At 42.6% G+C, this 27,991-nt stretch overlaps 1 protein-coding gene across 1 annotated transcript in view; it reads right to left on the bottom strand.

The window, feature by feature from the left end:
* CSRNP3 (cysteine and serine rich nuclear protein 3) overlaps positions 1-27,991 on the bottom strand; it is a 166,068-nt gene that overhangs the window by 96,300 nt on the left and 41,777 nt on the right. Inside the window, 1 exon segment of the mRNA XM_029605641.1 lies at positions 18,599-18,769. Coding sequence (XP_029461501.1) covers positions 18,599-18,746 — 148 coding nt within the window. The 5' untranslated portion in view covers positions 18,747-18,769.

Here is a 27,991-nt window from a genome sequence, read left to right as displayed (position 1 = left end):
CTTATGGCCAAATTTTAAATCAGCCACGCATGTAAAAAAATAGGGGTTATGTGCATGGCCAGGCCTTGTGCGTGCCACACGCATTTTTAAAGAGCCCCAGCCACGCTTATCCCCGTTACGTGCAGAAGTGCCAGGCCCAGAGAAAGGGGCGGTCCGGGGGCAGGGAGGGGCAGGGCTGGAGGCAGCTGTTACAGAGCCATTTGTGCAGTGCTGGGGAAGCGTGCACCGGCAGTTGGCCGGCGCGTGCAAATTGATTCTGCTCCAATGGAGCAGTAAGCAACGAAACAAAAACAAGGAAAGGTAGGAGATAGGGTTTAGGGCAGTGATGGCCAACCTTTTGAGCTCAGTGTGTCAAAATTCATAAAAAAAACCGAGCATAACTCGGGTGGTGTGTCACTTCTAGAAAAATCCATAATTTTGTGATATTTGTAGCACTAATCAACAAAGTTATAATTTTAATATATATACTGTATTTATTAATAAAGCAAAAACAAATAATTCTTTACCTTACCTGCTTAGTGACTTTTTTGTTGCTGAATTTCATTGGCTAAATTTTCAATTGAAGGTTGGTATTTCGTACACTTCAAGTCCAAGCAAGCGTTACAAACTTCATCTGTCAGTCGGTTTCTTTTATTGGCTCCCATTCATGTTCACAACACTCCCTCCCCATCTCCCAGGCATGCACACATTCATTCTCACACACACAGACCCCCAGGCAGGCACCCATGCATTCACACACATACACCCCCAGGCAGAGTCCCATTCATACACATTCACACACTAAAGGTAGACCCCCCCTCTCTTTCTTTTGCCAGCAACCTCAGAACCTCTCTCATTCCTCTGCTGCCACTGTCACTGATGCCGCGTGGCTATTGCGGAGGTGCCGATTGCTGCTACTGACACTGAAGTCCATTCTGCTGCCTCCTCTGTGCAGGCCCCGTGGGCTTCCACTTTCTCCATGCTGATCTCGTACATTGTGAGATCCGTTGAGAAAGTGCTATTCTTGCACATTCCCAAAGAGTACATGTGCCAATCACTAAAAAGTACATTTTTTTTTTTTTTGCCTTTGCTGTCTGATCTTAGTTTTCTAATTGGTTGGTCACAGGCTTTTTTTTCACCTTCCCTTTCTTATTTTTTTCCCAATTCCTTTTATATTGTCTTTTTTTCTGTTTCTTTTTTCTCCATCTTCTTCCCTCAAACACACAGTCAGGTTCTCATTCTCACATGCATTTCTCTTTCTCACACACACAGGCTCTCACTGGCACATGCTCTCTCTCATACAATCATTCATATACACAGGCTCTCACTGGCACATGCTCTCTCTCATACAATCATTCATACACACAGGTTCTCACTGGCACATGCTCTCTCATACAATCATTCATATACACAGGCTCTCACTGGCACATGCTCTCTCTCTCTCTCTCACACACACACACACACACACAGGCTCTCACATGCTGTCTCTGCAAACATTCAGGTCCTCTCTCTCAACTCACCTCATACACGCACTCTACGGGCCCTCAGCCTCTCTCTCACCTCTGGGCCTCCTCTTCGCGGGTCGCCGCAGGATGGGCTCTGCAGCGGCCCTGATCTTCTCGGGCCGCGGCAGCCCTGCTACCGGGCCTCTTCCTCTTCTTGGGCCCCTGCGACTTGGGATTCGCAGCGACCCGCGGCGGCTCCTCCTCTTCTGCACGCGCTGATTCGCTTCCTCCTTCCTGCCCACGCGGCTCCGGCAACGTTTACTTCCGGGGCCGCACAGGCAGGAAGGAGGAGCATCAGCGCGTTGTCTTGAGCCTCATCGCTGCGACGCATGAGCCTCCCTGCGCCCGGGGGCATTGGTGGAGGGTAGGGGGAAACTAAAAAACACATTTAAAGGCTCAGCGCAGCTGAAAAAGAAAAGGCTCGGCGCAGCCGATAAAAAAAAAAAAAAATTCCTGATAGTCCTCGAAACGCTGCGCGTGTCAGCCAAAACGGCTCGGCGTGTCACCTCTGACACGCGTGTCATAGGTTAGCCATCACTGGTTTAGGGGGTGGGGAGGAGAGGGGAAGAGGGAGAGAGTATGGGTAGGGAAGGTAGGGAAGTTCCCTCCCAGTCCGCTCCTTAATTGGAACTCGTGGAGGCCGCGCATAATCTTAAAAATAATGCCCCCCCCCCCACGCGCGCCACCCACACATGCGTGTGCGTATTATAAAACTCTGTGTGCATGTGCGTGTGGCCATGGTATTTTATAACGTGCATGCGCCAGTGCGCGCATGTTATAAAATCGGCGCATCCATGTGTGTGTGTGCCAGGAAGCGCACATACATGGACGCGCGCGCGCACCTTTTAAAATCTACCCCTTAATCTTTGTGAGGATTTCATAGGATTAACTGAAAGCTAGCAATTCAGATGAGAAACATATTTTGTAGCAAAAAAATAGCAAATAGGCAACAGCATAAAAAATAATCATTTTGGGCTGAATAAGAACATAAGAAATTGCCATGCTGGGTCAGAAAAAGGGTCCATCAAGCCCAGCATCCTGTTTCCAACAGAGGCCAAACCAGGCCAAAAGAACCTGGCAATTACCCAAACACTAAGAAGATCCCATGCTACTGATGGAATTAATAGCAGTGGCTATTGTTACGCACCCCACCCGTGGTCGTCCCGCGCACGGGACCGCTCACCTTCGGCGTTCCACAGCGGGTCCTGGTCCTGTCCCCCTTGCGGCCCTTGCAAGTCCAGCTAGGCCCCGGCGTCTGCAAGCCAGGCCTCACGCCGGGCCTCTGCGTCGCAGCAGCTAGCCATGTCCCTTCGCGCGCGCGGACTAACCGCCATGATGTAGGTTCCAGGGCGGGGCCTAGTTCCGCGGTGCACCCTGATTGAACTCTTGTTAAAAGGAACACTTCCTTGCCTTGGCAATCGGGTCGGTTTGTTCCTGAGGTTGCCCTTGCTTGTGTTCCTGCTTGCTTGTTCCTAGTCTCGTTCCAGGATCCTTCTGTTCCAGTTCCATTCCTACTTGTTCCTGCTTCCTAGCCCTGCTTGTTCCAGTGTTCGTTGTTCATCTCTCTGGTCTTACCTCGGACTGTCCTTCTGGTAAAGACCTCAGCTTGTTCCTGACCTACCTGCCTGCCTGCCTGCCGCCTGTTATGGTTTTGAGGTGTTGGAGTGGATTCTTGGGTACTGCGGTGATGGCCACTCCCATAGGGAGGAGCCCCGTGAGGAACTGTAGTACTAGGCTAGAATCAAGACATGCAAACACAGAACATTTGTCTTTATTATACAGCTGGATGATACCACCAGAGGTGGCAGTAGTGAGGTGATCCAGTAGAAGCAGTACAGGGGCCCTCGGCAAGAAGAACCGTCCCACAATGGTAGATGTTAGCAGCACATGGTAGTAAAGGGAGTTCCGGATGCAGGTTCCCAGTGCTGAGCTGTAGATGAGACAGACTGACAAAGGTTAGATTACTCACTGACGGGCCGATTCAGTAAAGTCCGCGGGAGAGCGGACGAATGCCTGCTCTCCCGGCGCGTGCACAGGCCACGCGCCTGTGCGCACGATACAGTATTTAAATTAGGTGGTGTGGTAGAAATGGGCAAAAGGAGGCGCTGGGGACACTAGTGCGTCCCTAGCGCCTCCTTTTAGCCCGGAGCGGCGGCTGTCAGCGGGTTTGACAGCCGACGCTCAATTTTGCCGGCTTCTGTTCTCGAGCCCGCTGACAGCCACAGGCTCGGAAACCGGACGCCGGCAAAATTGAGCGTCCGATTTTCGGCCCGACAGCCGCCAGCCCATTTAAAATTTTTTTTTCTTTTTTTTTTTTTTAACTTTTTTTTACTCTTCAGGACCTCCGACTTAATATCGCCATGATATTAAGTCGAAGGGTGCACAGAAAAGCAGTTTTTACAGCTTTTCTGTGCACTTTCCCGGTGCCGGCAGAACTAGCGCCTACCTTTGGGTAGGCGCTAATTTCTTAAAGTAAAATGTGCGGCTTGGCTGCACATTTTACTTACTGTATCGCGCGGGCATACCTAATAGGGCCCTCAACATGCATTTGCATGTTGAGGGCGCTATTAGGTGCCGTGGGTTGGATGCGCGTTTTCCTCCCCTTACTGAATAAGGGGTAAGGGAAAACGTGCGTCCAAGGGCAGGTTAACAGTGCTCTCCATCGGAGCGCACTGTACTGTATCAGCCTGTAAGTTGGTAGCTGAATTGATGGAGATCCCAGCAGGCAGAAGTAGTTGGATTACAGGCACCAAGGCAGGAAGAGCAGGCCCTCGAGCAGTGAGTACCCAGGTTAGATGAATAACCCCGAAGGGCAGAGAGAGCTTCCAGCGGCAGCACGGAAGTGGCAGAGTAGCTTAGATCGGAGGCATTCCAATCCTTGCTAACTCGAATTATTAGCAAACGAAGGGCAGGCTAAGTACCTGGATGGCGTGACGTCACTTGAGGGGGACGCCCCCGAGGTTCCCGCCATGACGTGGATAAAGACATGGGTGGCATGCGCGCGCGCACCCTAGGAGGTCCTCAGGAGAAACATACTGAATAGCCTTGCCATTGCCGTTCTGGGAATGCCGGAGAGAGCAGCCATCTTCCCAATGCTAGTGGAGAGAGCAGGAAGAAAGGTGAGGCACAGAGGTCGAAGCCTTCTGAGACCGACGGACGCAACACTGCCTGCCCAAGACCTCAGCATGCTCTCTGACCTTGCCTGACCTCTGGATCCTAACCCTTGCTTCGTTGACCATTCCTCGGACTGACTTCTGGACTCTGACCTTGCTTGCCTGACCTTGTTTGATTCTGGCTCTGTCCCTAGCCTTGTCATCGCCATCTCTATTCTGGTTCGCTCTGCTTCAACCTGTTTCCAGCCTCGAACCTGATAGCGTTCCTCTAGCGTCTGTGGGCACGCCGGACTTCCACTATCCCAGGAGACCCTGCGAGGCCCACCTAAGTCCAAGCGGCCCGGGTCCCTACAGGCTCCTCCCGGGGGGACCTCAGGCTTCCAGTGGTGAAGCTCTACACTGCCTCTGTCTCCTTCCGTGCTCTGCCCCCTGTGGACAGTCCTTGTACTACCACAGGGCAAGGGTCCACCCCCGAGCGCAACAGCTATTCCCTAAGTAAACTTGATTAATAGCAGTTAATGGACTTCTCCTCCAAGAACCCATCCAAACCCTTTTTGAACCCAGCTACACTAACTGCACTAACCACATCCTCTGGCAACAAATTCCAGAGCTTTATTATGCGTTGACTGAAAAATAATTTTCTATGGTTAGTCTTAAATGGTGCTACTTGCTAACTTCATGGAATGCCCCCTAGTCCTTCTATTATTGGAAAGTATAAATAACCGATTCAAGACCTCTCATGATATTAAAGACCTCTATCATATCACCCCTCAGATCAGAAATTTCATTTTTTAGTTCCTTCAGTACCCTAGGATGCATACCATCCGGTCCAGGTGATTTGCTACTCTTTAGTTTGTCAATCTGGCCTACTACATCTTCCAGGTTCACAGTGATTTTGTTCAGTTCGTCTGACTCATCACTCCTGAAAACCATCTCCGGAACTGGTATCTCCCCAACATCCTTATTAGTAAACACGGAAGCAAAGAATTCATTTAGTCTTTCTGCAATGGCCTTATCTTCCCTAAGAACCCCTTTAATCCCTTGGTCATATGCCCATAACTGGGGTTGTGCGCAGAAAATACATGCACAAGAGATGTTGTGCATACTTTTATATGCACCAGAAGTTATTCTTGAGGCAGAGTGGGGGCAGGTATATCATGTATGTGCATACTTTCAGTTTTCAAAATTATGCACATACATCTACAAGCACACAGTTAAATCTGATAAATAATTTACGCCGCTGGGGTTCTGCACACACCTGCTAACTTTCAAAGCAGACTCATGCACACAAGTCTGTGTACCTTCTACATACAGACTGCTATAAAATTACCCTCTTTATATCAAGGGGAAAATGCTTAGTACTCTGTTTTCTTCTGATAGGAGATATTTGTACTGCATATGTCTCCGTATGACATTTTTTATTTGCTCCATAAACATTATGAGATTAATATTAAAAACTAAACATTTAAATGGCTAACTTCGAATTAGATGGATAAAATGGAGTTAGATGAATAACCTGTGAGTTATCACATAATCCAAAAAGAGGAAAGCTTAATGTTTTTATTTATGTTCACAAAATATTAACTTCACAATGTGTCCAAGGATAAAACATCACACACACTCTCACTCACTCATTTAAAAACATTCACATCGAGAGTACACAGCAGGTCAGCATGTATAAATCTTTAACATATATTATGATATAACAAACACTTCCCTGTGGAACACTCCACTTACATACTCATTAACACTACATATATTTATACGAATTGCATTGTAAGCTGATGTCTCCTGTGTAACATCTCTTGCAATTTTCTAATGATGAAGTGGAATAAGTCTGAGTGGTCAACCCCGACAAGTGGCCCTTGTTTCACCTTCGTTTGCTTCCTCAGGGGGACTTCACCACTGAGAAAATCAAACGACATAATATCAATTTCAATCTAAGGACACATACTCCATTTATCTATTCTCCTTCGAAAAATCTCAAAAATATCTACTTCAAATTTGCAGACTCAAATGACTCACCACGCAGACGTCCTTTTCTTTTCCATGCCCCTCATATAAAGTGCTTAGTGCATTTCAAACCTCTCGTTGTATTAACAACAGCATCTAATCTGAAAAATACCCATAGGCATAATGACTTAATCCCAAAACTTCCAAAAATATAAGCGCCATCACGAGAACACCACCTCTAATACACCCACGTCTGCTTACCTTGAAAAACGCTCCCAAATAACCTCACAAATCGCTGTACAAATCACCTCGCGAATTGCTTCAGCGTAACAAAAATGTAGATGGAACGACTCAAACATCAAACGTATCTTGCAGGGTGTAGCAACCCATGTTCACACTTCCCTCAATAACACCATTATTTCATTAACCTACTACGAAACTCACCAAAGTTTTATGCGGAATCCTTGCCAACCCCTCCCTTGTACGTACCACAACGTACTCGATGCTCATCACGCGCTCCTCACGTTCTCATTCGCAAAAGGCTCTACCACGCGACCGAACGTACTCTATGGACTCACGTACCCAACACATGGTCAATCCCGTACTATTCTTCTTAAAACGTGATGCGTCATCACGTATGGATTTACGCAATGTGGAAAATAATGTCCTTAACTAGGACTACCCCGTATTGATGATATCTGAATACACACACGAATTAGCATAACCCATAATGTAACATATACCAAAAAATACTTATGAGTATGTCAATCCTATATGACTCGCGCTATGCTGAACCTATCTAATGCTCATAAAATGTGCCCCAACTACGTGACTGAAGTAACTATGTATACATCACTATATTGAACCATGATACAGTGTATCAACCTAAAAGCAAGCATTCCATTCGATCTCTGCGTTTAGACCACTCGGTGACAAAGTTTGCCATTCAAAAATGTATCGTTGTTCCCAGCGTGTCAACAGCTTTTGAATATCACCTTCAACTCCCATGCACTGTCTCAATACAAAGAACTTCACATCATTTACTGAATGTGCTTTTTGTAACCAATGGGTCACCAAAGGCGCGGCTTCTTTTTTGGTTCTCACACAACTTTTATGCTCAATAATCCTCTGTCTAATGGTCCTGATAGTGTGACCAATATATAACATCTCACATGGACAAGTAATAGCGTATACTACACGCTCGGAGGCACAAGTGTAATGGCCCAGCAATTTATAAGGACGAGATACAGTGTGATGTTGGTATTGTGTGATCGATATCACGTTTATACACACGGAACAATGACCACACTGAAATTGTCCCAAGTCAAAGAAAAAATTTCTAGGGTTATATGCGCTTTACCATATTCATCCAGAACAACAGCCATCAAACAGAGCATTATGAAACAATGGAGAGTTATTTCCACACTACCAGGCTTTAGTGAATTACCTATCTTTGCCACTAAAAAAGGAAGAAATCTGCGGCAAAGATTAAAACCCCAAAACAAGACAGATTTAGAGGAGGAAGCTATGGGACAATTTCAGTGTGGTCATTGTTCCGTGTGTATAAACGTGTTATCGATCACACAATACCAACATCACACTGTATCTCGTCCTTATAAATTGCTGGGCCGTTACACTTGTGCCTCCGAGCGTGTAGTATACGCTATTACTTGTCCATGTGAGATGTTATATATTGGTCACACTATCAGGACCATTAGACAGAGGATTATTGAGCATAAAAGTTGTGTGAGAACCAAAAAAGAAGCCGCGCCTTTGGTGACCCATTGGTTACAAAAAGCACATTCAGTAAATGATGTGAAGTTCTTTGTATTAAGACAGTGCATGGGAGTTGAAGGTGATATTCAAAAGCTGTTGACACGCTGGGAACAACGATACATTTTTGAATGGCAAACTTTGTCACCGAGTGGTCTAAACGCAGAGATCGAATGGAATGCTTGCTTTTAGGTTGATACACTGTATCATGGTTCAATATAGTGATGTATACATAGTTACTTCAGTCGCGTAGTTGGGGCACATTTTATGAGCATTAGATAGGTTCAGCATAGCGCGAGTCATATAGGATTGACATACTCATAAGTATTTTTTGGTATATGTTACATTATGGGTTATGCTAATTCGTGTGTGTATTCAGATATCATCAATACGGGGTAGTCCTAGTTAAGGACATTATTTTCCACATTGCGTAAATCCATACGTGATGACGCATCACGTTTTAAGAAGAATAGTACGGGATTGACCATGTGTTGGGTACGTGAGTCCATAGAGTACATTCGGTCGCGTGGTAGAGCCTTTTGCGAATGAGAACGTGAGGAGCGCGTGATGAGCATCGAGTACGTTGTGGTACGTACAAGGGAGGGGTTGGCAAGGATTCCGCATAAAACTTTGGTGAATTTCGTAGTAGGTTAATGAAATAATGGTGTTATTGAGGGAAGTGTGAACATGGGGTTGCTACACCCTGCAAGATACGTTTGATGTTTGAGTCGTTCCATCTACATTTTTGTTACGCTGAAGCAATTCGCGAGGTGATTTGTACAGCGATTTGTGAGGTTATTTGGGAGCGTTTTTCAAGGTAAGCAGACGTGGGTGTATTAGAGGTGGTGTTCTCGTGATGGCGCTTATATTTTTGGAAGTTTTGGGATTAAGTCATTATGCCTATGGGTATTTTTCAGATTAGATGCTGTTGTTAATACAACGAGAGGTTTGAAATGCACTAAGCACTTTATATGAGGGGCGTGGAAAAGAAAAGGACGTCTGCGTGGTGAGTCATTTGAGTCTGCAAATTTGAAGTAGATATTTTTGAGATTTTTCGAAGGAGAATAGATAAATGGAGTATGTGTCCTTAGATTGAAATTGATATTATGTCGTTTGATTTTCTCAGTGGTGAAGTCCCCCTGAGGAAGCAAACGAAGGTGAAACAAGGGCCACTTGTCGGGGTTGACCACTCAGACTTATTCCACTTCATCATTAGAAAATCGCAAGAGATGTTACACAGGAGACATCAGCTTACAATGCAATTCGTATAAATATATGTAGTGTTAATGAGTATGTAAGTGGAGTGTTCCACAGGGAAGTGTTTGTTATATCATAATATATGTTAAAGATTTATACATGCTGACCTGCTGTGTACTCTCGATGTGAATGTTTTTAAATGAGTGAGTGAGAGTGTGTGTGATGTTTTATCCTTGGACACATTGTGAAGTTAATATTTTGTGAACATAAATAAAAACATTAAGCTTTCCTCTTTTTGGATTATGTGATATAGATGAGATAGAGGAATTGGTTTCACATTACCCAGTGTATGTACCTTATACGGTTACCTAACCTGTGAGTTATCCATTTAAATGGCTTTGAATATTGAACTCTACATTTCTAATTGCAGAATCCAGGCTATTACAGAAATCAGACTGTACTTTGTCAAATAGCATGTTATTAAGAACTTTTTTTGAGGGGGAGGGCACAATTCTTTATTCTCCCTATAACCCAAAGCTACTTCCTACAGGGCATATGACTGAATGACCCTTTTAATTTAATAGGAAGTCAATTTTCAAAACATTTTTCCATGAGTGAAAGGGAGTTTACCCACAGAAATGCAACGTTTGAAAATAACCCTCTCCCTAGTGCAGGGAAAAGTAGTGGTGCTGATGGTGGGGAAAGGGCCATTCTGGTCAAGTACAGGTAGGAAGCTTGTTTTTAACTCTCTGCCCTTACTTCCTGGCAGGGAGTTTGTACCTGCAAATTTTGGAGTTATATTTTAAATTGGCTGCTTTAGGTATCTTGGGCCATGTGTTTGACTGGTTTCAGTGATTTTTATCAGCCTGGGCTCAACAAGTAAGAACTGGTGTGGTGGTTTCATCATGGCATCCCATAGTCTCTGCTGTCCCGTTGGGATCAGCCTTATTTAACATCTAAATAGTTCTGTTGTGCAGGCTCTTGGCTGGGCTGGGTATCACTCACAAGTTATATGCAGACAGTATTCAATTTTTTATGCCTCTTATATCATCATGGTCTGCCAGTATAAACTTTATCATCTTAGACATTGTTCGTATTATGGAGACTTGGTTCACAGAGTGTCATGGTTGGGATACAACCATTCCGGGCTATAACTTGTTAAGGAAGATCTGAGAGGACAGAAAAGGGGGAGGAGTAGTACTTTATCTAAAAAAAAAATATCAATGCAACCAAAATGAAAGGGACGTGGGGAATGGAAGAAGCATTGTGGGCTATCTTAAAAAAAAGAAGATGATTCTTCCATTTACACTGGTGTGGTCTACAGACTTCCAACCCAAACTGAAGACCTCAACTGAGATCTGGTCACAATCCTCCAAAAGGTGGGAAGGAAGGCTGAGGTGTTGCTTGTTGGAGATTTTAATCTACTGGATGTGGATTGAAATATACCTACTACTGAATCTTCAAGGTACTCTGTTAATACAAATGGTTATAGAACCCACGAGGGAGGGAGTGATACTCGACCTAGTACTCACAAATAGGGTCAATATCTCTCATGTCATAGAAGGTGTTCTCTTGAGCACTAGTGATCATTGGATAGTAGGATTTGATATCGCACCTAGGATGGAGAGAAGTCACACAGAAAAATCCAAGTTCTGAATTTCAAAAATACAGACTTTAATAAAATGGGGAAGTAGCTTGAGGAAGAACTAGAAAACTGGGAGATGATGGGTTAAGTGGAACAACAGTGAACCAAACTATTTCAAAGGTTACAAATCTCTATTTAAGAAAAGTAAACAAGAGTAAGAGGAAAAATAAACCAATCTGGTTCTCAAAGGAGTTGGCTACTGAAATAAAGGCAAAAAGAATGGCATTTAAGAAATACAAAGGTTCTCAAAAAGAAGAACACAGGGAAGAATATCTGGTGAAGTTGAGGGAAACAAGGAAAGCAATCAAGAAAGCAATAGGTCAAGTGGAAGAAAGGATTGCTAAAGAGGTAAAGCAAGGTGACAAACATTTTCCACATATATTCGTGAAGGGAAAATGACCCAAGGTGGTATAGTAAAACTGAATTGAGACAAGGAGCAATATGTGGACAAAGATGATGAAATAGCAGAAATATTAAACAAATACTTCAGTTCGGTGTTCATAAGAACATGCCATACTGGGTCAGACCAAGGGTCCATCAAGCCCAGCATCCTGTTTCCAACAGTGGCCAATCCAGGCCATAAGAACCTGGCAAGTACCCAAAAACTAAGTCTATTCCATGTTACCGTTGCTAGTAATAGCAGTGGCTATTTTCTAAGTCAACTTAATTAATAGCAGGTAATGGACTTCTCCTCCAAGAACTTATCCAATCCTTTTTTAAACACAGCTATACTAACTGCACTAACCACATCCTCTGGCAACAAATTCCAGAGTTTAATTGTGCGTTGAGTAAAAAAGAACTTTCTCTGATTAGTTTTAAATGTGCCACATGCTAACTTCATGGAGTGCCCCCTAGTCTTTCTATTATCCGAAAGAGTAACCGATTCACATCTACCCGTTCTAGACCTCTCATGATTTTAAACACCTCTATCATATCCCCCCTCAGCCGTCTCTTCTCCAAGCTGAAAAGTCCTAACCTCTTTAGTTTTTCCTCATAGAGGAGCTGTTCCATTCCCCTTATCATTTTGGTAGCCCTTCTCTGTACCTTCTCCATCGTAATTATATCTCTTTTGAGATGCTGCAACCAGAATTGTACACAGTATTCAAGGTGTGGTCTCACCCTGGAGCGATACAGAGGCATTATGACATTTTCCGTTTTATTCACCATTCCCTTTCTAATAATTCCCAACATTCTGTTTGCTTTTTTGACTGCTGCAGCACACTGAACCAACGATTTCAATGTGTTATCCACTATGACGCCTAGATCTCTTTCTTGGGTTGTAGCACCTAATATGGAACCTAACATTGTGTAACTATAGCATGGGTTATTTTTCCCTATATGCATCACCTTGCACTTATCCACATTAAATTTCATCTGCCATTTTGATGCCCAATTTTCCAGTCTCACAAGGTCTTCCAGCAATTTATCACAATCTGCTTGTGATTTAACTACTCTGAATAATTTTGTATCATCTGCAAATTTGATTAACTCACTCATCATATTTCTTTCCAGATCATTTATAAATATATTGAAAAGTAAAGGTCCCAAAACAGATCCCTGAGGCACTCCACTGCCCACTCCCTTCCACTGAGAAAATTGTTCATTTAATCCTAGTCTCTGTTTCCTGTCTTTTAGCCAGTTTGCAATCCACGAAAGGACATCGCCACCTATCCCATGACTTTTTACTTTTCCTAGAAGCCTCTCATGAAAAACTTTGTCAAACGCCTTCTGAAAATCCAGGTATACTACATCTACCGGTTCACCTTTGTCCACATGTTTATTAACTCCTTCAAAAAAGTGAAGCAGATTTGTGAGGCAAGAAGACCATGGAGAAGGACCGTTTCTGGTTGATAAGAGCATGCATGGGAGTGGGGTAGATGCAACCCTGTTTGCCAAACAGAATGCATGGGAGGAGCTAGGAAAACTGAAAGTAGACAAGGCCATGGGGCTGGATGGGGTACATCCCAGGACACTAAAGGAACGCAGTTGTGCTGATAGGTCCACTGAAAGACCTGTTCAATAGATCCCTAGAAATGGGAGAGGTGCCGCAAGATTGGAAAAGAGAGGTTGTAGTTCGCTTTACAAGAATGACAGTAGAGAGGAGGTGGGAAACTACAGGTCAGTTAGCCTCACCTTGATGCTGGGAAAATTAATGGAGACTCTGCTGAAGGATAGGCTAGTGAACTATCTTCAGTCAAGTGGGTTTTGGGTCCCAAAGCAGCATGATTTCACCAAAGGAAGGTCCTGTCATATATCTGAATGATTTTTTTTGATTGGGTAACTAGAGAACTGGATCAAGGAAGAGCACTCGATGTGATTTACTTGACTTTCAGAAAAGCTTTTGATATGGTCCTGTATAAAAGGCTCATGAATACAACGAGAAGCTTGGGTGTGGGAACCAAGGTGGTGGATTGGATTAAAAACTGGTTGACTGACAGGAGACAAAGTTTAATGGTAAATGGAACCTGCTCTGATGAAAGAACAGTTATGTGGAGTACCTCAAGGATTGATTTTGGAACCAATTCTGTTCAATATCTTCATTAGCAACACTGCAGATGGGTTAGAAGGAAAAGTTTGCCTTTTGCGGATGCTACTAAGATATGCCACAGAGTGCACACACCTGAAGGTGTAGAGAGAATAAAAAGTGATTTAAGAAGAGTGGTTGAAGATTTGGCAGCTGGGATTCAATGCCAAGAAGCACAGTCATGCACTTGGGTTGCAGTAATCCAAAAGAGCTATATGTGATAGGGGGTGAAAGACTATTGTGCACAGATCAGGAGAGGGACTTTGGGGTGATTGTGTTTGGTGATCTGAAGGCAATGCAGCAATGTACAAGGTGGTAGCTAAAGCCAGCAAGATATTGGGCTGCATAGAGAGAGGAATAACCAGCAAGAAAAGGGAGGTAATAATACCTTTGTACAGGTCCTCGGTGAGGCCTCACCTGGAGTACTGTGTTCAGTTCTGGATAGAGATGTGCATTCATTTATCACGAATCAGGCAATTTCGACGAAATTGCCTAATTCGTAGTGGGTCGGGGGGCCTGAACCACGAAACGGATTTTCCCCGAACTTGGGGGAAAGTTCATTTTTCGGGTTAGTGCAGGGGGGAGGGGCATATTTATTTTAAAAAAAACAAACAAAAAAACCCACCCCAACCCTTCACATTTACTGTATTACAACCCCCCCACCATCCCGATCCCTCCCCAAGACTTACTAAAAGCCCTGGTGGTCCAGCGGGTTCCCACGAGCAATCTCTCCCTCCATGCCATCGGGCTGTCGGGCCTGCTGCGAATCAAAATGGCGCTGATGGCCCTTTGCCCTTACGATGTCACAGGGGCTACCGGTGCCATTGGTCAGCCCCTGTCACATGGTAAGAGCAATGTACGGCCGGCACCATCTTGTGCTCCTACCATGTGACAGGGGCCGACCAATGGCACCGGTAGCCCCTGTGGGCAAAGGGCAAAGGCTATCAGCGCCATTTTGAATACTGGCAGCCGATGGCCCGAGTGCAGGAGATCGCACCCGGATCCCCGCTGGACCACCAGGGACTTTTGGCAAGTCTTGGGGGGGGGGGGTCCCAATTTGTTTTTTTAAATTCGTTTTTCCGGGTTCGGGTTCCAGCTTCCTTTTTTCTGGAAAACGATCCGTGGGAAAATTAGTTTTCCCACGAACTGCCTGAACTGAAACCCGACCCGAGCCAGAAAAACAAAGCTCATCTCTAGTTCTGGAGTCCGTATCTCAAAACAAATAAACACAGGATGGAAATGGTCCAGAGAAAGGAGACGAAAATGGTGAGGTATCTGTTTCAGAAGACTTATGAAGAGAGGCTTAAGGATCTAAATACATATACCCTGCAGAGGTGGAGGTTCAGGGGAACTATGATACAGACATTCCAATACCTGACAAGAATCAATGAGGCACAAACTTCCAACCTTTTTCATTGGAAGGAAACTGTAGAACTAGGGGCCACAAAATGAAACTCCAAGGGGGCAATTTAGAAAACAATATTAGGAACATGTCTTCACAGAGTGGGTGGTGGATGCCTGGAATGCCCTCCCAGAAGAGGTGATGAAGACGAGAACAGTTAATGAATTCAAAAGGGCATGGGACAAAGGCTGCAGATCCCTAAAAGGCTTGAGATTGGAAATGAAGAGAGTGTAACATTTCTGCATGGGGTAACCTGCATGGAGTGGCAATTACTATCATTAACAGAACACACGGGAGTAACCTGCACAGAGTGGCAATTACTACCCTTAACAAAATGCATAGAGGTAACCTGCACATAGCAGTAGTTACTACCCATAACAGAAGATATGGGGGTAACCTGCACAGAGTGGCAGTTACTACCCATAACTGAAGACATGGGGGTAACCTGCACAGAGCAGCAGTTACTACCCATAACAGAAGGCATGGGGGTAACCTGCACAGAGCGGCAGTTACTACCCATACCAGAAGGCATGGGGGTAACCTGCACAGAGCATCAGTTACTACCCATACCAGAAGGCATGGGGGTAACCTGCACAGAGCGGCAGTTACTACCCATACCAGAAGGCATGGGGGTAACCTGCACGGAGCGGCAGTTACTACCCATAACAGAAGGCATGGGGGTAACCTGCACGGAGCGGCAGTTACTACCCATAACAGAAGGCATGGGGGTAACCTGCACAGAGCGGCAGTTACTACCCATAACAGAAGGCATGGGGGTAACCTGCACGGAGCGGCAGTTACTACCCATAACAGAAGGCATGGGGGTAACCTGCACGGAGCAGCAGTTACTACCCATAACAGAAGGCATGGGGGTAACCTGCACAGAGCGGCAGTTACTACCCATAACAGAAGGCATGGGGATAACCTGCACGAAGCGGCAGTTACTACCCATACCAGAAGGCATGGGGGTAACCTGCACAGAGTGGCAATTACTACCATTAACAAAACACATGGGGGAAACCTGCACAGAGTGGCAGTTACCACCATAAGCAAATTGTTGGCCAGACTGGATGGACCATTTAGTCTTTATCTGCTATCATTACTATATTACTATGCCTGTCATCCATTAAGCAATGGCTTTACTTCAGTAAACTTACACTTAATATTGTGAAAACAGAAGTGATCATACTGAGTCAGATCTCAATTCATAATATATCTTCTTCATTCATCTTTGAAGGTCAAACTATTACTTTTATCACACAGGTTCATAATCTTGGAGTAATCTTTGACTCAAACCTTTCAATGCATCCTCATTTTAAATTCTTAATTCAGACAGCTTTTTATAAACCTTGTATTTTAAGGAGGTTAAAGCCCTTTTTATGTGCCCAGGATTTTTGCACGGTCTTACAGGCCCTTATCCGTACACATTTAGGGGCTGATTTATAAGGCCTGCGCTGAAATTGGCGCTATTTTTCTGCACGTTTTATTTTTTGAGTGTGCACAGCAAGAACAGGTGGCCCTGTGGGATGTAATAAGAGAATGGCATGCAATTGAGATACGTGCAAAAAACCCCATACAATACTCAATACACCGCACTAAAGCCCCGATGCAGAAAGCCGCAGGAAAAACGGCCACTAAAATAGACGCTAATGGGAAAAAGTTGCAGAGTTCATTAAAAAAAAAAAAAAAAAGGTTCAAGGGTAAGTCCTGGGTCATCTGTGCAAGAAGCCCCTCTGCACTTCTGGGTAAGTGACAAACATTTGTCTTAATCTGCTTTTCCTAGGGAACAAATTCTAAAATGAAATTGGTGTCCTTGCAGTTTACTCTTTTAGATGCTCAGTCGTGATGGGAGCGGGAGTTCCATCCACTACTTAGAGCTTTGCCAGTCATGATTTCCAGAAAACCCTCCCCGGGGTAAAACCTTTAGCGCAGGGCAATAGGATGTATATTCTCCACATACAGGAGGGCCCTGTTGTAGCACTAAGGTAAGGTAAAGCTTTTACGGACTGCTCAGAGCATTAGCCTAGGTCACTAATGTTCATCACTCGCATCCTTGGTGAAAAGCATTGATACGTGGAGCTCGCATTTAGCTCTGACGGAGGTGTGTAGCCAGTCATTTATCCTAGTAATCAGTTTAGAAGATTGGCTGGAGCAGCATTTCAGAGTAGTTATGCAGCAGAATTTAGTTACAGTCGGCATGGCTTATGTATTAAAAAGGCACTTTAACTTAACTCCTGCCCTGACCCAGCACTAAGAAACCCACTTAAAAATGCCTGCACTAACCAATCTCCCTGCTAGTGCAGCTCCCTGCATTGCCCATTAATGGTTAATTACCTCCTTTACATGCCATTTGCATGCACTCAAGCAAAACCTGCCACGAGTTTTTGCATGCGTTTTTTCCGCACTGAAAGTATTATGATGTACACGCATAAGAGTAGCGTGGAAAATCCCATGCAATGCAATTACAAGTGCAAAAACCTGCAGCAGGTTCAGCGTGGCTTATTACATCGGCCCCCCTTAGACTATTGTACTTCAGTTTTTCTCAGTTTCCTGGTGACCATCCTCTGTGCACTTAAACTGTGCAAAAGTCAGCCTCACAAACTTTTACTGGCAGGGTGGTTTAAACCTGTACTCATTTCTCTCCATTGGCGACCAATTAAATGAAGAATTAAAATACAAGCTGGCTATGATAATTCACAAATTTCTAAGTCAACATATCTCTCCCTGGGCTAATGCATTGCTGCGTATTTATAAGCTCATTCAATGTCTTAGATTCTCTCAGGGGGGTTTATAAGATGTACCGTCTGCACGATCTACCTGCCTTTCAGAGACTCTTCACAGGGACTTCTCTATTGCTGGCCCTATATTTTGGAATAACCTCCCTGACTGTACGATTACAGGAAGATACGCAGTCTTTTAGGAAAGCTTTAAATACCTTTTTGTTCCCACGTGCTTTTTGTTTTGATACTAGCTATCGGGTATTTGGTGGGATTCTTGATGGTCTTCATGGTAATAATTATGTATGATGTTTATTTAATTGTTGTTGGTTTTTGTTTGCAGCAATATTTTTATGTTATTATGAATGTTAGTTTTCTTTCCTGCTTTGAACATTGGAATATGCAGACTATAAAGTTTTAAAATAAATAAATATTTGCACCACTGTCCTCACTAGGAAGAAGATTTTCAGTCTGTCCATTCAAGCTCATGTTCCTTTCAAAACGAGCTTGCAAGGACAAACTGAAATTACCTCATAGATGTACAATTTTTCATCTGACCTGTACACAGTAACATTTTTAGGGATCTGCTTTATAGCATCACCTGCTCACAGTATGCATTCAATTTTCACATGATTTATCTTTGCTAGCGGAATAAAAATGTACTATTTTTGTTAAATACATTTTTTATCCTAAATGAAGAATTTTTCAGAGAGATCAGTGACTGGAAAAGGGAAGGGAAGTTCTCTCTCACAATATTGTTTTTTCTTTTGATAGCATGATGGTTACTTACGAGTAAAATGATTTGAAGTGGAAGGATTAACGCTGTCACTGCTATCTGCGCTTTCGCTGCTGGAAACGTCCTCATCTGACTCTTGCACAGAAGAACAGGGCGAAGAACCATCCACTTCTTCAAACTTCCTCTTTAAAATTCCACTCATAGCTGCAATGCTGTCATATGCACCTTTAAGAGGAAACAAAGCATTTGACAATTGGCCACACAAGCAAGCTCTGACGGTAGTGCTTCATGGTGCTATTTATACGTAAACTGGAGAGTCTGCAGAACTTATGAAGGAGATGACTATTAAAAACTACTGGCAAATGCATTAGGTTAATCCAAAGGAACATCACATGTTTGATGACCTTTATTTCTACATATTTAAGTGCATTAACGGAGACCAAATTGCTTCTCCGTAAAGAAGAACAGAACTACAAAATTGAGCGTGATTCCATTGGGCACACCATTAGAATATTCATCCTTTCTATGCCCATGCTTGGTTCTGTCTACTCGGAGTTCAATGTTTTTATTTTTCCTAACAAAGTTGGCTGTTGGAACACGTAGGTTTATTATTGATACTCTTTTGTCTTATTCATTCTTTCATTCATTATTCGGCTGATGAATTATTCCTATTTAATCATGTTTTACCATCTTCCACCGGGTCCCAGTGTAGTTCAAGGGGCCAACCTCGGGCATTACAGAGTCCCGGATAAACTTGTTGCAGCCCAAAGAAAACATTCTTCCAATGAGGGACGTACTTGCTCCTAGGCCCAAGGGAATCAGCAACTTAATTAACTCAAACACATTTCTCATACAAGGCGTGCAGTTCCAAAATAAAAAAACAAGTTTACTGACACAAAAATCTCCAGAAATTTCAGTGAATAAAACAAAGTCACAGAATACAGTTCTCCAAAGTGCCTGAGCATTTTGGCTGGGGTTAGGAATCCTACATCTTCCTGGAGGTCTCTTTTATGTCCTCTGAGACCTGATCAAGCCTATGCTTTGTTCCCACTCAGATCTTTCCACACAACCCCTTGCTGGAGCAGTAGCTTCCTGGAGAGGTCTCCTACTCTCTTGGACTGGGCTAGTTTCCTTTCTGGACTAGGGAAGTGCATGGGAAAAAATGTTTTGTTTTTTACTCCCCTGGGGAATTATGCCTAACAAAATTACAAACTCTGCACACAAATATTTTAAAATTCTGCAAAATTCTGCATACTTTATTTGTTCAAATACCACAATACAATCAGTCTTTGAGTAATAATTTATAATGCAATACAGAAAAAAGGTATTACTCAAAAATGCAATTTAAAAATTTTCTTTGTGCAAAATTTTCCCAGCATAAGATCTGACCCCTTCCAGATTGATATAAAATGAATGAGCATCCCTATTCTGAATTACCATTGCAGGTTTTTATGTGAAACACCACACCAACAATTATTTATTCACCAACAAAGAGAACTTTGCCTTGTACGTCTACCTGAAGAAGGAAATATACCTCTTCCTCTCCAACTCAGGAGGAGATCCTGAAGTGCTCTGCCTCTGCCTGACTTCATACATGACTCCTTCTCTACTGATTCTTTGAGCACTTAAATTTGTAGAAAGAAGCATTGATCATGTCAATAAGTACACTCATACTACTACACTCTTTGCCAGAAACTTCCACATTGGCAAGAACCTGATGTGCCTAACACCAATATAAATGCTACTGTGCTGGTCATCATCAGAAGCTTGTGCTGGTGTCCTCTTCATGCATCTACAGTAAAATAGGAAAGTAGCATAAAAAGCTAAAAAAAAATCACCTCAGTTTTGTTACCAAAATGGTCTAGGTGACCAATCAAAGGCAGTCATAGGCAGAAAAAGAGACAAAGGGAAATAAACAGAAATAAAATATAGGAGAGAATGAAAAAGAATAGAGAAGAGCTACAGAAAAGAGGAGAATCAGAGACACTGAAGAAAAACATGCAAGGAGGAATCATAAAAGAGTCAGAAGAAAAAAAAAAAGAAAGCACGGTAAAAGGGAAACAAAACAGATAACAAAGGTAGGAAAAATGTTTTATTTCATCATGTAAATATTAATGTACTCTATCAGCTTCCTCTTCCACTCTTCATCTCAGTCCTCCCAACACTAATCCTTGCTAAATCTCTTCTCTGTTCTGTGATTCTTCCTCGTAGGATTTAGCTATTAGTGGTCATAAAAAGAACCATGTTCCACATAAGCAATTTTTCTCGGAAGAAGTAGGTTCATACAGGTAGGCTGAAATGGAATCATAAATATGATGGCAGATAAGGACCAATAGGCCCATCTAGTCTGCCCAGTTTTATTCCCGCTACAATGCCATAGATCCCAGGTAACTCTGACTTTCCCTTCAATTCTTTGCATCTCTGTGCTTATTCCATGTTTTCTTAAATTTCATTATTGTTTTTGTCTCTTCCACCTCCACTGAGTGGCAGTTCCATGCATCTACCACCCTTTCCATGAAAACATATTTTCTGATGTTGCTACTGAGTCTAACCCCTGGAGCTTCACACCATGACCTATTTTCCTAGAGCATTCTCTCCTCTGAAAAATGTTGCTTCCTGTGAAGGAAATGAATTAAAATGGTGACTATCTCTGTGCCTATGGGTAGCCTCGGGAATAGAAATGTCAAACTGACCATCTGCCTCTAGTCATTTTAATCTGCCAAACAGTTCACATAAAAACATGCCAAAAAATGTATTTCTCTAAGAGTCTGACTTAATCCTTCTGATATTATAACAAATCGGGCAAAAACAAACAAACCATAGGTTAAGGATATTCCCTTCCTTCAACTGAATGGCTATTGTCATACTAATATACAATAATAATATTATACTTATTTCAGAAAACAAATAATATATAATATGAAAAAATGCTATACTACAATGCTTTTCACACAATAGGCCTAAGTGTACACAGTTAAATAATACTCTGGCCGCATGGTAACACAGTAATATAGTGATGAAGGTAGATAATGACCATCCAATATGCCTGGTTTTTCTGGACTGCACTGCTAAGGATATACCCCAGCTGCCAGCTGTAGAAGCTTGACTGCTTGCAGGATTTCACTCCTTTTCTAAGTCTGCTTTTGTTGTCTTCCTTTTTGGTTCTCTAACATCCTGAGTAGATAAACGTACACATTCCCATATTTAATCCAACAGCCAGGCCCCTCCCACCAGTTTTGTAATAATCTAAACAGTTCATCAAACTAGCATGGCTGCTATTGCCTAGCATCCAGTAATCATTGTCTATGTTGCCTTGCTGCATACCATGAACCTGCCGGCATCAACCTGGTTACCTCTTGGCCCATAATGTAACTAGCGCACATTTCCTGTCTCTATACCTTGTTTTCTCCTCATCACCTCGTCCCTTTCCTCTGCTCTTGAGGAAGTGAAAGGTGCACTATTGAAATGTCCTGACCTTCTTCCTACTTCTACATCTGTCACAAGCATCTTTGAATCCTGACAGTTTTGGTTGCTTCTACCTCTGCAGCAGGATATTTCTGGCATCTATCACCCTCTTAGTAAAGAAATATTTTTTCATCTTTCCTCTGAAACTTCTTCCCTGGCACTTTAGACCATGAACTCTTCTTGTCTTTGAATTTCCTTTGCAATGGAATGTTTCACCTTCCCATATTTGATTGAACCCTGTCTAAAATGTGCAGGTTTCTATCATATCCCTCTTTCCATTCTTTCCTCAGCGAGTACATTTCAAGCAGCTTGGCCTCCCTTTATATGGTTCATGTTGCAGGCCTTGTATCATTTTAGCTGCCTGAACACAGTACTTAAGGTGTGATCTCACTAGTGACTTCTATAAAGACAATATTACCTCATTTTTCCAACTAATCATGTTTATGCAACTGAGAATACCATTAACATTCCCAGTTGCTTTCTTATACTGGCTGACTGCCTTGAGGTCATCTGATATGATTGCTCCTTGGTCTCTTTATTTTTTGAATGCTTCCTGCTAATTGATATATGACTAATGGATTAGTGCATTCCAAATGCAGAATGGTACCCTTTTCAGTAGTGAAGCTCATTATCCATGCCCTACCTAGACCATTCTTTCAGGTTGTTTCTGAAGTTCCCTTTCATGCCTCTTCTGGTATATCTACTCCGTTACATCTTTTTGTATCATTGGCACACAAGCATGTTTTTTAACAATGTCACTAATAAGGATATTGATTGGTCTTAGTACCAAACCAAACAGGGTGGACTCCACTTCTGCATCTTTGATTAAATTGATTCCTCACCCAATTTACAACTTTCTGGTATATTCCCATAGGGGTAATGTTCAAAGCCATCTGCATACATAGAATGGATTTATGCACATAAATGGCTTATTCTAAACTTGTGCAAGGTTTGTGTCCATACAAATACGCATGTAACCAAATTTCACGCATGCTCTTATTTGCATAAAAAAGAGGTGTTCCTGGCGGGGGGGGGGGGGGGGCTGTGGAGCTGTGTTGGAGTTTGGACTTGCATGTAAAGTCAAATGCATGAGTTACGCCCTGCACAGAGTGAGTGATAGTGTTGAGGCAGCTCTTTTTGGATTCCAAGAGCTGGAGGTTATGGAGGAACTTTGGTCAACAATAAAAGTGAACACTGAGAAGGCAACACATCAATGTGTAAGACAGTTCTACAAGGTAAAAGGAAAGGTAAAGCAATATGGCTCTCTGAGGAGGTAAGTGAGGATAACATTAAAATAATGCTAAAGAAAAAATACAGCCAGAGGAATTATCAGGAAAAATGAAGAGAGTGACTAGAAGAGGAAAACATCAAATAGAGAAGCATACTGCTCACTTGATCAAAGGGAGAGGCAGAAAACAAACCGAGAATAAGATAAAGGAAGAAAGTGAGATTTACAAAGGGAATGGCCATCAAGAGGCAGATATTTAAAGTGGGGAACAACAATGATAAACGATTACAAATCAAATTATGAGGAGACGCAGGAGATAATTGAAGTACTTTCACAAAGGGGTAAATTTTAAAAGCCCTGCGCGCGTAAATCCAGCCGGGGCTTTGCTTGGGGTGCGTGTTGGGGGGGCATGTCGGGCGGTGCGGCATTCGGGGGCGGGGCCGTGGGTGTGGTGCCGGCCCGGGGGCATGGCCGAGGCCTACGAAGCAGCCCCTGGGCCAGGGAATGGCGTGCTGGCAGCCAGCTGGCGCGCGCAAGTTACACCTGCCCGACAAAGGTGGGAGGGGATTTAGTTAGGAATGGGGGTGGGTTAGATAGGGGAAGGGAGGGGAAGCAGGGGGGAGGGGGCGGGGGGCCAGAAAAAAAGTTCCCTTCAAGGCCGCTCTGTGCACCCCCTTGCGTGCGCCGACCCCAGATTTTATAACCGTTATAAAATCGGGCGTAGATTTGTTCGCGCCGAGTTGCGCAAACAAATCTATGCCTGCGCATATGTTTTAAGATCTGCCCCAAAGGGTGGTGCATGCATGGAATGCTCTCTCAAAAGAGGTGGTGAAGGCAAAAGTGGTAATTGAATTCAAAAGGTCGTGGGATAGGCACAGCGGTGCCCCACTGTTTAGAGAATGGAAATAAAGAAATTGGGTAACTTTTTTATTACACCTAAAATTTACATTGATGCTTGGAGGTAACCTGTTTTGGCTGGCAGCTGCCAGGCTTAATAGAAGGCTTTGGGTAGCCTGCACAGAGTGGCAGCTGCTACTACTCTTAACAGAAGGTTTGAGAGTAGCCTGCATGGAACGGCAACTGCTAGTACCTTTAACAGTAGGCATGGGGGTAGCCTGCATGGAACGGCAGCTACTACTACAAAATAAAAAAGAAATAAGAACATAAGAAATTGCCATGCTGGGTCAGACCAAGGGTCCATCAAGCCCAGCATCCTGTTCCAACAGAGGCCAAACCAGGCCACAAACTACAGCATAGGTTATTTTTCTCTATATGTATCACCTTGCATTTATCCACATTAAATTTCATCTGCCATTTGGAAGCCCAATTTTCCAGTCTCACAAGGTCCTCCTGCAATTTATCATGATCTGCTTGTGATTTAACCACTCTGAATAATTTTGTATCATCTGCAAATTTGATTACCTCACTTGTTGTATTCCTTTCCAGATCATTTATAAATATATTGAAAAGCACGGGTCCTAGTACAGATCCTTGAGGCACTCTACTGTATACCCTTTTCCACTGAGAAAATTGTCCATTTAATCCTACTCTCTGTTTCCTGACTTTTAACCAGTTTGTAATCCATGAAAGGACATCGCCACCTATCCCATGACTTTTTACTTTTCTTAGAAGCCTCTCATGAGGAACTTTGTCAAATGCCTTCTGAAAATCTAAATACACAGTACACCTTGGTGAAGATTTGACATCATTTGGAGTGAGGAAAGTCTCACAAAGATGAAATTTCTACTATGTTCTCTTGCCTTAGCTTGATGGACTCTATAACAGAGTACCATCAAGCTAGGGTGAGATAATGTTGTACAAAATTTCATCTTTGTGTACAGAAATTTCATCTTTGTGCACAGAAATTTCATCTTTGTGTACAGAAATTTGTGTACAGAAATTTCATCTTTGTGTACAGAAATTTCTACTATGTTCTCTCGCCCTAGCTTGATGGACTCTATAACAGAGTACCATCAAGCTAGGGTGAGATAATGTTGTACAAAATTTCATCTTTGTGAGACTTTCCTTACTCCAAATGATATCAAATCTTCACCAAGGTGTACGGTGCTGTTTGTAGATCTCACTCTATGTGCGAAACTGGCCCCAAACCCTAAACTATCACCAACACCTCACCTTGACCTATTAAGATGGCCCTCCTATAGAGATATAAATACTTCACTACTATGAGGGCCTTGTAGAGAGTCTGTCTCTCTCTCTCTCTCAAAAATAGGGATTATTGCAGGGTGTGCTAAGTTTACCAAAGCATGTGATACTACCAGTGGTAAGTTACTGCATGGTGAGGTAATTCTAAAATTTCCCTAAACATGCCCCTTTTTCTTAATTTATTTATTTAACAACTTTTTTGTACCGACATTCGTGGGTACAGCATATCGGTTTACAATGAACTAAAAGAAATACAGCGAACAAAGGAGGTAGGGGAGCAGTAGTAATGGGGGGCGAGGGGGGGGGGGAATAACAGGGCAAAGGCATAACAAAAAGAAGGTTCAATGGATGCAACTAACATGAGATATAAATTATATAATGTATGGTGGAATAATAATAAACAAAAACATACAAAACATAAAAGTAATTAACATAAAGGAAACATAAAATAATTAGCATAACAATAACAACATGGTAGTTGACATAAAGCTAACAAAATAAATTAGCTTAAAATAATAACATGGAAGAGTAATGTGTTAATAATGCATTGATGAATCTAGGGGTTAGAGACAACAGTCCTTGAAATACATTTGCTTGACTAGCCTCTGAGGAAGCGTTTGTACGAGAAACCAAGGCCGTAGTTGCGCTGTTATAGATTGATCATCTACAAATACGGATGTTTTTGTATTTACTTTAGACTGTTCACACAATTGCTCACAGATAAGTTTTTTTAAAAAAAATTGCACTACAGAGGTGAATGATTGATAAGACCAAGTGGTCCACACGGCGTTCGGACAAACTGACTGGCTTGCTGACACCTCTTTTAATTTATTGTTTATTATCCTGCAAGAAACCTGGACTTTGTTAGATTATTTTGGTTCTCATTTTCCCTGATGCATTGCAGTACTTTTCTGAGACCTTGTTGACTCTTATATATTCTTAATTTTAATTAGAATAAGACATAACCTGAAAAATCATGATTTTAGATGACAAACAATGCTCATTAATCAGGTATTCACCTTGGTAGAAGGTTTCATCAAACTGAATTCAAAGACATCCTAATTTTTACCCCGTTTCCTAGATTTTCATTACTGCAATCAACAATTTGGCTGATACACTAAACTAGCGTGTAAATATGCAGGTAAAGGGTAATGTTTTTGACCCATCTCCACAATCAACTATGGAAGGTGAGTAAAATGATAGTACAGCACACAATAGTAAGAACATAAGAAATTGCCATGCTTGGTTAGACCAAGGGTCCATCAAGCCCAGCATCCTGTTTCCAAAAGAGGCCAAACCAGGCCGCAAGAACCTGGCAAGTACCCAAATACTAAGAAGATCCCATACTACTGATGCCAATAATAGCAGTAAAGGCATACACTATTCATCAAACTGATAAGAACACTTCTTGACATATTTCACCCAAACAGCTTTCACTTCTGGGTTAAACTACACCCAAGTTCCCCTCCTATAGGAGTGTTGTACTTATCCGTTCATAACATGAATTTTTATTGTATTTATTGGTTTATAAGTTCATTGTATTCATTTTTATATTTTATTTTGGATTTTGTTTTTATGTTGACTATGAATGTTAGGATGTAAACTGCAATTAATTTTTTAGATATGTGCAGAATAGAAATTACTAAAATAAATAAGAGTGAATGGATTGTAGCTCCACCCACACCTTACCAATCCTATCCCTAGCAACACTCCCACCCACCCGAAAACCATACCTTCTAACCATCCCTGCAACATCATCAGACATGGACACTATTGCTTTTGTTGATATCATTAGAAATGAGGTTCCTGACCTCAGACGTCCGAATTACTGTTACTGAGTTACTTGAAATATGGGAGAGTGGATGTGTTGTGCTCTCACTTTTTGATTATATCATTAGAAATGGACCCTGACCACTTCTTGATTATATCGTAAGAAAAGGACTTCCTGACTTTGGAAGTCCAAGACACTGCTACCAGGTGATATATGACATAGGAGGGAGCAATCTCCTCTCTCACCTTCGGCTTATCACAAATGACACAGAAAAATCCCTTTTTCTTTCACATTCCTAGAAGGGAAGTTGCTGTGAAAATGTACATATACATCACCCCCCCCCCCCCCCCACCATCCATTGCATGAGAAAGTTCCTCATGAGAGGCTTCTAGGAAAAGTAAAAAGTCATGGGATAGGTGGAAAAGTCCTTTCGTGGATTACAAACTGGCTAAAAGACAGGAAACAGAGAGTAGGATTAAATGGACAATTTTCTCAGTGGAAGGGAGTGGACAGTGGAGTGCCTCAGGGATCTATATCGGGACCCTTACTTTTCAATATATTTATAAATGATCTGGAAAGGAATACGACAAGTGAGGTAATCAGATTTGCAGCTGATACAAAATTGTTCAGAGTAGTTAAATCACAAGCAGATTGTGATAAATTGCAGGAAGACCTTGTGAGACAGGAAAATTGGACATCCAAATGGCAGATGAAATTTAATGTGGATAAGTACAAGGTGATGCATATAGGGAAAAATAACCCATGCTATAGTTACACAATGTTAGGTTCCATATTAGGTGCTACTACCCAAAAAAGAGAT

Source organism: Rhinatrema bivittatum, chromosome 6 (assembly GCF_901001135.1).
Source record: "Rhinatrema bivittatum chromosome 6, aRhiBiv1.1, whole genome shotgun sequence".
Classification (NCBI taxonomy): domain Eukaryota; kingdom Metazoa; phylum Chordata; class Amphibia; order Gymnophiona; family Rhinatrematidae; genus Rhinatrema; species Rhinatrema bivittatum.
The sequence above is the reverse complement of the archived record's forward strand: the minus strand, read 5'-3'. Positions and strand labels throughout refer to the sequence as shown.